Source organism: Oppia nitens, unplaced genomic scaffold (genome assembly GCF_028296485.1).
Source record: "Oppia nitens isolate AA-2021 unplaced genomic scaffold, nextdenovo-longstitch-racon4-pilon3 scaffold1_pilon_pilon_pilon, whole genome shotgun sequence".
NCBI classification, from domain to species: domain Eukaryota; kingdom Metazoa; phylum Arthropoda; class Arachnida; order Sarcoptiformes; family Oppiidae; genus Oppia; species Oppia nitens.
Genome location: NW_026533199.1, coordinates 13,129,760 through 13,144,266, shown reverse-complemented (window position 1 = coordinate 13,144,266; position 14,507 = coordinate 13,129,760). Strand labels below are relative to the sequence as shown.

Below are 14,507 nucleotides of genomic sequence, written 5' to 3'. Positions count from 1 at the left end.
ATAGTATTAGTTAATTTATTTGCAAATGTATTGACATTATAATCATTACTGTTATAAAGTGTAGTTAAGTTATCGTCTAAATATTTCTCAAAATTAATATTATTAATATTAGAAAAATCACGAAAACTTTTAATACATTTTTCTTTTTTAGTATTTTTAGTCAAATAATTTAATTTTCTTGAGAAATATATCCATTTATGATCACTTATATCAATGTTCAATACACCACTTCCACTATAATTATTTAAATTATTATAATATATATGATCTATAAGTTTACTAGTATTTACAGTACATCTAGTATTTTCTGTAATTAGCTGTTTATAACTTTTCGTTTCATAAACTTTAATATAATTTTTGTTTTTCTTATCATTTAAATCAATGTTTAAATCTCCACTAATAACAGTTTCTGATGCAAAGTCACTAAAAATTTTTTCAAATTTTTCCATAAAATTTGTGTCACAATTTGGAGGTCTATATATGACCCCAACATTGAATGGCCGGCCAACACGTGGCTTGACGTTGACCACCAAAAACTCAAGATCTGTGTCATATAGGACCAGATTTGATGACAATTTCTCACATTTTACATAGACTGCTACACCACCTCCTTGTTTGCCATTTTGTCTGTCTTTCCGGTAAAGTGTATATCCATTGATATGTATGAATGTGTCATCGATATCACTGGTCAGCCAGGTTTCGGTTAGACATATAATATCGGGTTTTAATACACTAATATATATTTGAAATTCACTAAATTTATTGAATAATCTATTAATATTTACATGAATTAATTTTAACCCTTTACACTTTTTATAATTTTTTAGTAAATTTTCACTTAACACAGTCATGCTACATGCTATATATATATTATTACTAAACTATTAAATTAGTTTTAACTATCAATTAAATCAGGTAAAGCCCTAGTAATTATATATTTATATGTTAATTGTTGTGTTTTAATTTAAAAATATTAATAAAATACTAAAATATATATTTATAAATGTCTATTTTTTTGTATATACTTAAGTGTTGTAATAAATCTAATGCTTTCAAATGATCCATAGATTTAATCAATTGTTTGATTTGATTTTGTTTTGTCTGGACTTCAATGGCTTGATTTTCATCGATTAAACCCAAATTCAATAGTGTCTTATCATAGGCTAACTGATTGATTGGATCAATAAAACCATTGCCAACGAGTATACCCTTGAAATTCAGATTAGATATGTTTGACATTTGTATTAAGTAGTGGCCAAATACGGGTATATATTTTCCAGCATACGATAGCCCACCTAAATATAAATCCCGTTTACGGTAATCATGAAAAACCAGGAAAAATTGTCTGAGAAATTCATATAAATTCTCGGAAATAGTTAACTGGTCTCTGGAATAGCCATTATCTGTATTATTATTATCATTGGTATAACTAAATCCTGTTCCGACGGGATTATCCACATATATAATAGAAAATAATTGATGACTCCATGACCACGGGTTCAATGTTACATTTAATTTATAGTCTACTTTAAATATGCCCCAACCAAACATCGATACTATTGATGACGAACCGGGACCACCCTCTAGATAGACTAATACCGGTGCCGATTCGGGATTTTTCTATAGTAATATAAATTTTTATTAATTTAAAATAAAATTAAAAAAATCATTAATAATACCAAAAAAACTTACAAAACATGGTATAAACCAGAAAAACATATTACTATTGTATCGGTCGTTGACTGTTATAAATCCGGTATACGATTCAACATTGGGTCCATTAGGGACTGTTAGCACCCGACTCATGGATCGGGCTTTTACTATATCATCACTAATACCCGATTTGATTAATGGTGTCAATAGTAACTGTTGATTATTATTATCGTTATTATTATTATTATTATTAATACTATTATTACTGTTGTTGTTGTTATTATTATTAATATAATATACTGTAAAAACAATTACTAATATTAATATATTAATTATTAATACGGTATAAAATTTTGCTAAAATCATCATTTTTTGAGTTTCTGTGATTTTTTTTGTTTGATAAAACTAAATATTTTTTAAGATTATATATTTATTAACTAAACTTTTTTTTTATAGATTGACTTTTCTGTTTATGTGTAATATATTTGCATACAATTTGATTGATTAGTATTTATATTTTAGTTAATAATTTTTTGTTGTTTTAATTATAATCAGCCAATTAGTCACTTGTTTTTTAAAAAATTATGTTTATTTTAATGATAAGATTTGTTTAAATCAAATCAAATTATTATTATTATTATTATTTTATATTTATAAATATTTAAATTCATTAATTTAATGTTTATTCAATTAATTCATATAATTATAATCATTAAAAATATTACAATAAAAAACAAAAAACTAAACCTAAAAAAATAAACAAAATAATTTTTTTTTTGAAAAATTTATATTATGTAAACTAACTATTAATTAAAATTGTAAATCTGACTAAAATAATAATTATTATATAAGAAAAATAAATATATTTTTCTAAAAGTTTTTTTATATAAATTAATTTGTTTCAACTCTATTTATATAAAAAAGTAAAAAAAATTTTTTTTTTTAAATATAGTTTTTATTCTATAATTAGTAATAATAATTTTTTGTTGAAAAATTTTAACTATATTAATTTATACAAAATTTATCTGATTTAATTGAATAATAATAATAATAATAATAATAATAATAATAATAATAATAATAATAATAAATAATAATAATAATAATTAATAATAATAATAATAATTAATAATAATAATAATAATTAATAATAATAATAATAATTAATAATAATAATAATAATTAATAATAATAATAATAATAAATAATAATAATAATAATTAATAATAATAATGATAGTGGGCATAGAAACTGTCGGCTCTAATAAAGTAAAAAGTTATATACTTTGTGTATGACCCCAAACAATATTTACAAATCGCTTTGTTGACAAAATAACACATTCATTAATAGTCTTTAATTGTGGTAATAAATAATTGTGATATTTATTAAGATGGATCCGTTACACGACTTAACGTCACATGACCTCCGAGTAAGACATGCGATGGAATACGAATATCGTCGCGGAACTAATCCATCGGTGGCCGCCATAAATATTAATCAAGCGTATCCTAAAGCCGTTAGTGAGAGGACATGTCAACGCTGGTGGAAGAGATGGCAAGAAGAAGGCGTTGATGTTGAAGACAAAGAAAGGCCCGGATTTCAATCTAAAGTTGATAACGAAGAATTGAGGGATCTAATTGAGATGAATCCAAGATTTTCGAGTGAAGAGATAGGAGAGATATTGGGTGTTGATTCTTCAACCATTCGAAGACATTTAAAAGCAATTGGCAAGAAATATGTCTCATCTGTTTGGGTGCCACACGATCTCACACCACAACAAAAAGCTAAACGTGTGAATACATGCAAAGATTTGCTTTCACTTCAAGATTCGGACCCTTTTATAAGATGGATGGTAACCGGAGATGAAAAATTAATATACTATGTCAACGATAGTAAGAAGAGTGAATGGAGATCTCCTGGACAACGACCAGTTGGAAGACCGCGACCAGATTTCCGACAGCAAAAGGTTATGTTGTCTGTTTGGTGGGATAAGTCGGGAATTATCCATTGGGAGCTTTTAGAAGTCGGTGCTACCATATCAGCCGAAGTCTATTGTCAGCAATTGACACGACTTCGTGAAAAATTGAAAGAAAATCGCAAATCATTGGTTAATCATTGGGGTGTAAATTTCCATCAAGATAATGCACCATCTCACACCGCAAAGATGACACAAAACTTGTTAAAGGATTTTGGTTGGAAAATCATTCCTCACCCACCATATTCACCTGATATTGCCCCTTCAGATTATTATTTGTTTCGATCAATGCAACACTTTCTTGATGGAAAAAAATTTAAAAATCGGGAGGAGGTCGAAGTGGCGGTCAAAGAGTTTTTCGGCTTAAAAGAGAAAAACTGGTTCGCCGAGGGAATTGAAAAGTTGCCGAATAAATGGCGGGAAGTTATCGAATTGGATGGCGATTATATAATTAATTAATAAAAATTAACTTTTTAATAAAATCAAATTCAATTTTTACTACCTAATCCGACAGTTTCAATGCCCACTATCAATAATAATAAATAATAATAATAATAATTAATAATAATAATAAATAATCTATAATATAATTGTATTATATAAACTAATTGCACATACATATTTGGCGTGTTTCACATATTACGTTCGCACTTGAGGGGAGGGGTGGGGGTCTAGATTTCTTAAAAAGTGCTACAAACGTAATATGTGAATCACGGACCTTAACAATACGGATGATGCGATTGTAATTCAAAATAAAAAAATAATTAATTCAAATAGAAATAAAACAACAAAACAATGATTTGTTTAAACAAAAAATTAATTTTATTAACAAATTTTATTTTTTTGACATACAGTACATATATTTTTGGGAAATTTTAAGAAAACTTATTTTTTTTAATACAAACAAACAAACAAAAAAATTTATATAAAAGTAATTATATATAAATATATTTAGATAATTTATAATTAAAATTGTTGTTTAATTTTTGGTTAAATTTTTGTTGTTTGATTGATTGATTGATGTTTATTTGTTTAGCCACCCCATTGATTAAATGGAGGCCCACCTACTCCCTGTAAATTATTAATATTAAAAAAAATACAAAAAAATATATATATATACATAAATTTTAAAATTTTTTAAAATATATATATATATATATATATATATATATATATATATTTATTTATATTCAAACACATACAGAGTCTCCAGATTCACCTCCGGCTACCCCTTGATCGCCACCTTCATCCTGAGCTAAGGCCGGTATGATTGATACTATTTGAATAAAAAAAATTTTTTTTAATATAATATTAAAATATTTGTTTTTTTTAAAAAAAATATATGAAATAGCAAAACTTACGAATAGCAGTACAGACGACTGATTATAATAATACAATAAAACGATTCATTATTATTATTATTAACAATTTTTTTTTGTTTATTATTAAATAAATAGATACTGATTCTCTCTCAACTGGAACTGCAAACTGATCGACTTATATACACTAATATAGAGGTAGAAAAAATTAATTAATTAATATATTTTTTTTTAAATTTAATATATTTTTTTATATATATATTAATTTACAAAAAAAATAAATAAACGTACCTGTAATTTATATGCTACTTGTAGCAATGCCAAATTAATAATATATATATAATATAATATATAATAAGTATATACTATATTTAAAATATTATTTTTATATTATATAATATTAAAGTTTTATTTATATATATTTAAGATTTTAGTGTATCATTATGTATCAATACAGTACCAAAAAAAATATATAGACTGGATCATAATTATTTTATTATTATTATTATTATCGCATATTATGTATTTTATTTATGTATTATTTTTTTTTAAAAAAATACTAAATGCTTAACTAACTAATACTAACTAAACAAACAACAAATAATAATTGTTGTAATTATATAATACTATATATACTATATTTTTTATTACTTTATTATTATTAATTTATTTATTTATTTTATTGTCCGTCAAATGTTATGCCTGATCTGTCAATCGTGTTTAAATATGTTTAAAATAAAAATTTATGTTGTTATATAATAATTTATTTAATTTTAAAAAAAACCATCTGTCTATTGACGCAAGTAATAGTATCAGATTAATTTAATTTTATTTTTTTTAAAAAATATATAATTTAAAATTAATTAAAGTTTCAACGGGTATAATTCAATATATTGATTTTTTCACGAACTCCTTGAAAGTGTTGTACGTTTATGAATTCTATATGTCCTTACGTACGTCCGTTTGTCTGCATTTGATTGAATTTTGATTTCGGATTTGATAATTAAATATCTCATAAGGAACATATGGAAAAAAATGGCGACAAAATTTTAACAAAAGTTTTTATGTTTGAATGTTGAAAACTTAGATATAAAATAAACATAAAAAATAAATTATATTCAATTAGCATACAATTAATTTTTTTTATATATTTTAAACAAGATATAAAATAAATGTTAAGTTAATACTAATATAAAATTTAGAGTAAATATACTTTTTTTTAGTTATTTTATACCATATATGACTAAAGTTCAGTTTATTTTTTGTAATACTGATCCATTTTATACCCCATATTGGGCTAATGTTGAATTTATTTTATCATGCTAAATTATTTGATACTCTACTTGACTACAGTTGAGTTTATTTAGTCATATAGATATTTGATGTTTAATTTAATTTATACTTTTGATAAGTGAGTTCCATATGGAAATGCTTTCTAGCATTTTCAACTGGTATTTAGCAATAAAATATTTAATTTGATTATTATGCTTGCCATATTTTTTGTTTGTTGACGAAAATAAAATAATTAATATTTTTTTTTATTAAATTATAGATTCAATATATTGAATAAATTTATGAAATGATAATAGTTTAATTTAGTTGAATATATATATATTTTTATTTTAAAAATACAATAAATATTAAAACAAAAAAAATAATTAATTTATTACTACTATAGATATTATAGAAAATTTTAATGGGGGTAGCAATTGTAATTTTTTTATACTGTTACCGTACAATTGTGTTTTTCCCTATGAGAAAATTAAAAAAAATAAATATAAAAACTAACATTTTCATACCGTAAAATATTAGCATTTTTTACCACACCTGATAAATTAAATGAGTGGGGGAAAAAGCAAAATTTGGGGGAAATAAGGAACTGTATTGACCGATAATTAACAGTAATCTAATTAAAACCGATATATAATTAGATAACTACTGTATTATTGCTAATTAATTTATTACACTATATATATATATATATATATAGATTATAAATCGTTATAAATAGATAGCATATTCAAAGGGGTTGAAACAACTAGAGACGTCCAAATACAAGGGGTGGGAAATTTTGAATATATTTATATGTATATATATATATAAGTAGGGATAGAAAATTATTATTTAAATTAAAAAACTATATATTTTTCATATGGGAAAAACTATAAGATTTAACGGTAATTGTTATTTTTTTTAAAAAACATAATAATAATTAAGGTAGACTAAATATTATATATATATTTATTTTTATATTTTTTATATTTCTGAACTAATGAATAATTGACGCAATTATTTTAAAGTTAATTTAATTTTAATATAAAATTTTTTCTATATTTGTTTTGCATTGAAAAAATAGTAAATAATTATTAAAATTTAATAGAGAAAAAAATGTATTTAAAAAAACAAACAACTTTAGTTTTTTTTAAATTATTTAATTTGTTATCTATATTATTTTATATATTAGTTTGTTTAGTTTAAGATTTTTTATAATTAGATTAAAAAATTATTATAGTTTAAAATGTTTTATTAGTTAATTTTCATTATATTGTAAATAGTTTTTATTAATTCAAACATAAAATTTATTATATAATAAATAAAATTTTATACAATACAAAAAAGTAATATTTGTTATAATAAAATAAAATAATATTTATCGTTAAACTATTGATATATTTTTAGCTAAAACAACAACAAAAAACTAATAATTTCAAAACACATACACATATAATATATAATTATGACTAAATTTATGATAAAATAAAAATAATATTATTTTTTATGTTACAAATATTAATATATAGTTGAAAATGAGTTAATAAACAAACAAATGTGAATTTAAAATAAATTTAAAAATATTTATTACAATAATTACTATATAATGCTAAAAAAATCATCTTAAAATAATTAATTGTGTTTTATTATATTTTATCAACAAAATAGATCAACAAAGTTTACAATTTTTTTTAATGGTGTTTTAAAACTTATCTTTCAATATAAGCTATATATATATATACATTATATTAAATATTATATATTAAATAAAATTATTTATTATATATAAATAAAATTATTTATTATATATTAATAAATATATTATCACTGATCACTTTAACAGTAAATAATTTTTTGCTTCATTATATTATTATAACTATTATTTAGTTAATTTTATTATTTTTACTAAAATTTAGATAATAGTTTTTTATCTAATTTTATATAATTATTTTTAAAAATATAGTTTTTATTTTATAAATAATAATAATAATTTTTTTGTTAAAAATTTTAATTATATTAATATACAAAATTTATCTGATTTAATTGATAATAATAATAATAAATAATCTATAATATAAATGTATTATAAACTAATTGCACATACAATAAAAATAATTAAACAAAACAAAAATTCAAATAGAAATAAAACAAACAAAAAATGATTTGTTAAAATAAAAATTAATTTATTTATATTTTGGGAAATTATTTTTTAATACAAACAAACAAAATTATATATAAAAGTAATTATATATATATATATATATAGAAAACAATTTACTTTTAATTATATATATATTTAAAGATAATTTTCGATATTTTTAATAATTGTTGTTTTAGTTAAATTTTTGTTGTTGTTGTTGTTGTTGTTTGTTTAGGGAGCTTCATAAGCACCCGGAGGCCCAATTGCTGCCTGTATATTATTAATATAAATTTTTTATTAAAAAAAATATATACATAAACTTTATTTTTTTAAAAAAATAATTTAAATAACAATATATATATATATATATATATATTATACTTACGCCACTATCACCGTCATCTTGAGCTAAGGCCGGTATGATTGATACTATTTGAATAATTTTTTTTATAAAAAAAAAATATATATATAATATTAAAATACATATATTTTTTTTAATAAATATAGCATTTAATAGTATATCGAAATTTTTAACTTACGAATAGCAGTACAGATGACTACTTCAAACAATACAATGAAACGATTCATTGTTGTTATTATTATTGTTATTATAAGTTTTTAAAAAAATTATTTATATTTATTTTTATTTTTTTTTAAAAAAAAGATATACTAATCGTTACGAAAACCAGACTTATATAACCTAATTAAAGAGGTATAAATTAATGTATTTAAAAAAACTTATTGGATATAAATTTACAAAATCGTATCTGTAATATATATATATATATATATATATAATAGAAATGCCATATTAATAATATATATATATAAAGTTATTAAATAGTAATATATAAATATACAAATAGTTTATTATTATGTTTATATCAAAATATTATTTTAATAAGAATTTTATATATATATTTTTAAAAATTTTAGATTCATCATTATGTTATACAATACAATACAATAATATTGTGTACGTTTGCATCATAATTATTTTATTATTATTATTATTATTGTAAATTGTGTATTATTATTTAATTATGTATTATTTTAAAAAAAAATTACGAAATGCTTAACTACTTTCAATAAATAAAAATAAATAAATAATAACTGTTGTAAATATATTGTATACATATTTTTTTTTTGTTATAATTTAATTGACAAATTGTCCGGCCAAATTGTTATGCCTGATCTGTCAACCGTTTAAATATGTTTATATAATAAATTTATGTTGTTATATAATAATTTAGTTAATTAATAATCAACGAGTCTATTGACGCAATTAATAGTATCAGATTATTTATATTTATTTTTTTTTATAAAAAATATATAATTTAAAATTCATTAAAAGTTTCAATGGGGGGTATAATTCAATATATTGATTTTTCTCGAACTCATTGAAAGTTATTAGCGTATCTGAATTCTATATGTCCGTATGTCTGTCCGTTTGTCCGCATTTGATTTGAATTTTGATATCGGATTTGATAATTGAGATAGCTTATTGAGGGTATATAGAGGGGGGGGTTGGAACAACTAGAGACGTCCAAATACAAGGGGTGGGAAAATATTGAAAAAATAAAAAATATTTTTTATGTCAGAGGGGTGGCAATATATTATTCAAAGTAATAAAAACTATATATTTTTTATATGGTACAAAACTCGCATTATTCGCCATGTCTTATATATTTTCATATGGGGAAAACTACAAGATCTAACGGTAATGGTTATTTTTTTCAAAATAATAATAATTAAGTTAGATTCAATATTATATATATATACAGTATATTTATGTACTAATGAATAATTGACGCAATTATTTTAAAATTAATTATATAAATTTTTTCTATATTTGTTTTGCATTGAAAAAAGTAAATAATTATTAATAGTAAATAATTATCAAAATTTAATTTAGAAAAAAACATATTAATAAAACAAACAACTTTAGATTTAAAAAAAATTATTTAATTTATTGTCTATATTATTTTATATATTAATAATTAGTTTGTTTAGTTTAAAATTTTTTAATAGTTAGATAAAAAATATTTTTTAATAATTTTATTATAGTTTAATATGTTTTATTAGTAAATTTTACATTAAAAGTATTTTTTTGAAAATATTTATATTTAATTGTAAATAATTTTTATTAATTCATACTAAAAATTTATAATATAATAAATAAAATTTTATAAAATACAGAAAAGTAATATTTGTTATAATTCATTAAAATAATATTTATTATTAAATTATTGCTATATTTTTAGCTAAAAAAATACATCTAATATTTTCAAAACACATACACATATAATAGATAATTATGACTAAATTTATGATAAAATAAAAAAAATATTATAATATTATTTTTTATGTTACAAATATTAATAGTTGAAAATAAGATAATAAACAAACAAATGTGAGATTAAAATAAATTTAAAAATATTTATTACAATAATTACTATACAATGATAAAAAAAATTTAAAACTTTAAAACAATAATTAATTGTGTTTTATAATATTTCATCAATAAATTAAATTAAAGTTTACAATGTTTATTAATTGTGTTTTAAAAAATAACTTTTAATATAACCAGGGCTATATATATATAATATATTATATGTATATATATTATAATATGTAATATATTATATATATATTATATTATATATAAAAAAAATTATATATTATATATTAATAAATATATTATCACTGATCAGTCTAACTGTAAATAATTTTTTTTCATTCATTATATTATAACAATTATTTAGTTAATTTTACTATTATATATATATAATAATAATAAATAATAATAGATAATAGTTAATCAAATGTTAGTGATTTGATAAACCGATTGGCCATATCTAGTGTAGCCCTGGGCTGATCTAACATTGCAAAATGGCCGGCATTACGTACAATAATATGCTGAAAATTACCGAAACTTTTTGCATAACCGGCTATTTCCGGGTCGTTTCCATTGACTTTCCAAATGCAACGTTTGGCTCTATTATAATCTAAATAATATTTCCAATCTATTTTAGTTATAAATTAATTAAATAATTAAATATTAAAGTTTTTTTGTTGATAAAAAAATAAATTAAAATAAAAATTTTAAATTTTTGTTGTTTTACTTTTATTTAATAGCAATCCATTGGTAGATTCGACGCCAACAATAATATCCAAATTACCGGTAAATAACAATACTTTATAGCCGTTATCTATAAGTGCCGTCAAATTAGGTTCAGCCGATCGGGTAATATCTTCAAACAAATTACGAAAAACTAAACGACTGGTCATATTATAGACAACACCATCACTGCCAATGTGTATGGCTTTCCTAACCGACTGTTGTGCCAAATATTTGTCGACAAAAATTTCTATATCATAACCAATTGATTGATGAATATTGTAAAACAATTCAAAACCAGTTATATTGCTTAGATAATTGTTGGATTCATATAATGTAACTTTTTAAAAAAAAATAAATATTATTTTAAATATTAATTAATTATTATAATTATTAGTATAGTTTTGATTGTTTTTATGCTTTTTATTATTTTGATGTTATTAATTAAATTAGTTAATCGCTGGTATTTAATTAGATTATAATTAGATAATAATTATATTTTTTAAAAATAAAATAAATTTATAAATACTATTATATTTATATTATTATTACTTAATTGTTGGAATAATTTTGATGCTTTAAAATAGTCCATAGATTTTATCAATTGTTTGAATTGATTTTGTTTTGTCTGGACTTCAATGGCTTGATTTTCATCGATTAAACCCAAATTCAATAGTGTCTTATCATAGGCTAACTGATTGATTGGATCAGTAAAACCATTGCCAACGAGTATACCCGTGAAATTCAGATTAGATTTGTTTGACATTTGTATTAAGTAGTGGCCAAATGCGGGCACATATTTCCCAGCATATGATACACCGCCTAAATATAAATCCCGTTTACGGTAGTCATGGAAAACCAGGAAAAATTGTCTGAGAAATTCATATAAATTCTGTGAAACAGTTAACTGGTCTCTGGAATAGCCATTATCTGAATCATTGGTATAACTAAATCCTGTTCCGACGGGATTATCCACATATATAATGGAAAATAATTGACGATTCCATGACCACGGGTTTATTGTTACATTTAATTTATAGTCTATGTTGAATGTGCCCCACATAAACAGTGATACTAGTGATGATGTTCCCGGACCACCTTCTAGATAGACTAATACCGGTGCCGTTTCGGGATTTTTCTTTAAATAAAAATTTATTTTTTTAAATATATATATATATATTATAAAATAATTTTTTTCATTAATAATAACTTACAAAACATGGTATAAACCAGAAAAACATATTACTATTGTATCGGTTGTTGACTGTTATAAATCCGGTATACGATTCAACATTGGGTCCATTAGGGACTGTTAGCACCCGACTCATGGATCGGGCTTTTACTATATCATCACTAATACCCGATTTGATTAATGGTGTCAATAATAAATTTTGTTGTTTATCATTATCATTATTATTAATATAATCGTTATTATTATTATTATTATTAATATTATTAGTATTAGTAATAGTAATAGTATTAATAGTAGTATTTTTATTATTATAATATACTATAAAAACAATTATTAATATTAATATATTAATTATTAATACGGTATATAATTTTGTTAAAATCATTATTTATTTGTTTATGTGTTTTTTAATGTGAAAAATAATAATAATAAATATTTGTTATGTTTTTTATGAGTATATATTTTATAAATAAATAAATGATTTTATTTTGATTGACTATTGTTTATGTAATTATTTGTCATACACTTTTAATTGATTAGTATTATTTTATTTTTATTTAATTATTTTTATTTTTGTTATTTTTTATTAATTATTTAATTAATTATTAATTATTATCATACTATTAGTCAGTAGTTTTGTTTATATGTATTAATGATAAGATAATTGAAAAATTTATTTATACAACATTTGCATTAATTTAATATTTATAATTTTAAATTAATTAATAAACATATAATATTAAAATAAATAAACAAAAATTTTTTTAAAAAATAAATAAAATAATAATATTTTTTTATAAAATAAATAAGCATATTTTTCCAATATTTTTTTAATAATTAAAAAAAATTAATTTGTTTCATTTATATTTATATAAAAATTTAGATAATATCAATAAATATTTTATTTAATTATTATTAAAATTAATACATAAAAATTACTAGCTTTATCTGATTTATTTGATTGATAATAATAATAAATAATATAAATTTATAATAAACTAATTTAATATAATTATTTACAATATTATTTGTGATTATTATCAAAATAAAAACAATAAAAATTTCAAATATTATTATCTAAAAAATTAATATTAAACAGAATATAATTTTTTTTCATTAAATTTTTATATCAATATCTATCTATTGACACAAATAATATGCTAAACATCTATTTATTTTGCAATAATTATAAGTTAACAAATAAATACTTATATGAAATTAAATGGTAGCAATATTTAAAATTAAAATTTTATATTTTTCAATTACTCTATTATTTTTATTCTAATATTTTATAAGTTAAAACAAAATTATTATTATTTTAAATAATTATATCTATAATTAAATAAAATTATATATATATATATTATAAAATTTTTGAAAATTCATAAAAATAAATAACAGTTATTTAATTTATATATAACAATTTAGTTATATATATATAATGTTTAAAAAAATTGCATTAAATAATAATTAAAATACTAATAATATGAAAAAATATGTTTTAATTGTAATTGAATTTTAGTTTTTTTTAGTTTTTTTTAAAAATTTTATTATTCAACCACCCCAATTATTAAATGGTGGTTTTGCAGTTTCCTATATTTTCAAGATTGAAAAAATATAATTAAAAAATATTATAATATTTTTTTTGTTTGTTTATTGAACTACACTTACAACCAATCCATCATCAGATTGACCACCATTACCATCATCTCCCTGAGCCAAAGCTGGTATGTTTGATACTATAAATTTTAAATTAAATTAAAGTAAATGAAAATTAAACAATATTGCAATAATAAATAAAAAATATAGTTATTTTTTTAACATTTAAAAAAAAT

At 20.1% G+C, this 14,507-nt stretch overlaps 3 protein-coding genes and 2 long non-coding RNA genes across 5 annotated transcripts; 1 reads left to right on the top strand and 4 right to left on the bottom strand.

The window, feature by feature from the left end:
* Positions 1-385: 385 nt before the first annotated feature.
* On the bottom strand, positions 386-1,839 carry LOC128951593 (vitellogenic carboxypeptidase-like). The gene is made up of 4 exons (XM_054296841.1): positions 1,693-1,839; positions 1,026-1,620; positions 512-631; positions 386-423 (listed from the first exon to the last, which is right to left on the bottom strand). Exons 1-4 carry the CDS (start codon positions 1,804-1,806, stop codon positions 386-388), a joined length of 867 nt encoding a protein of 288 aa, XP_054152816.1. The 5' UTR covers positions 1,807-1,839.
* Positions 1,840-3,043: 1,204 nt separating this feature from the next.
* LOC128951592 (histone-lysine N-methyltransferase SETMAR-like) lies at positions 3,044-4,087 on the top strand. Its single transcript, XM_054296840.1, has one exon. The coding sequence runs from the start codon at positions 3,044-3,046 to the stop codon at positions 4,085-4,087; it is 1,044 nt and encodes a 347-aa protein (XP_054152815.1).
* A 471-nt stretch (positions 4,088-4,558) lies between these two features.
* LOC128952177 (uncharacterized) lies at positions 4,559-5,105 on the bottom strand. The gene is made up of 3 exons (XR_008484431.1): positions 4,990-5,105; positions 4,831-4,904; positions 4,559-4,699 (listed from the first exon to the last, which is right to left on the bottom strand). It is a non-coding gene; the product is annotated as an uncharacterized LOC128952177 (long non-coding RNA).
* Positions 5,106-8,495: 3,390 nt separating this feature from the next.
* LOC128952178 (uncharacterized) lies at positions 8,496-9,059 on the bottom strand. Its single transcript, XR_008484432.1, has 3 exons — positions 8,899-9,059; positions 8,745-8,788; positions 8,496-8,629 (listed from the first exon to the last, which is right to left on the bottom strand). It is a non-coding gene; the product is annotated as an uncharacterized LOC128952178 (long non-coding RNA).
* A 2,117-nt stretch (positions 9,060-11,176) lies between these two features.
* LOC128951591 (probable serine carboxypeptidase CPVL) lies at positions 11,177-12,808 on the bottom strand. Its single transcript, XM_054296839.1, has 4 exons — positions 12,695-12,808; positions 12,033-12,618; positions 11,485-11,730; positions 11,177-11,367 (listed from the first exon to the last, which is right to left on the bottom strand). Exons 1-4 carry the CDS (start codon positions 12,806-12,808, stop codon positions 11,177-11,179), a joined length of 1,137 nt encoding a protein of 378 aa, XP_054152814.1.
* Positions 12,809-14,507: the final 1,699 nt, after the last annotated feature.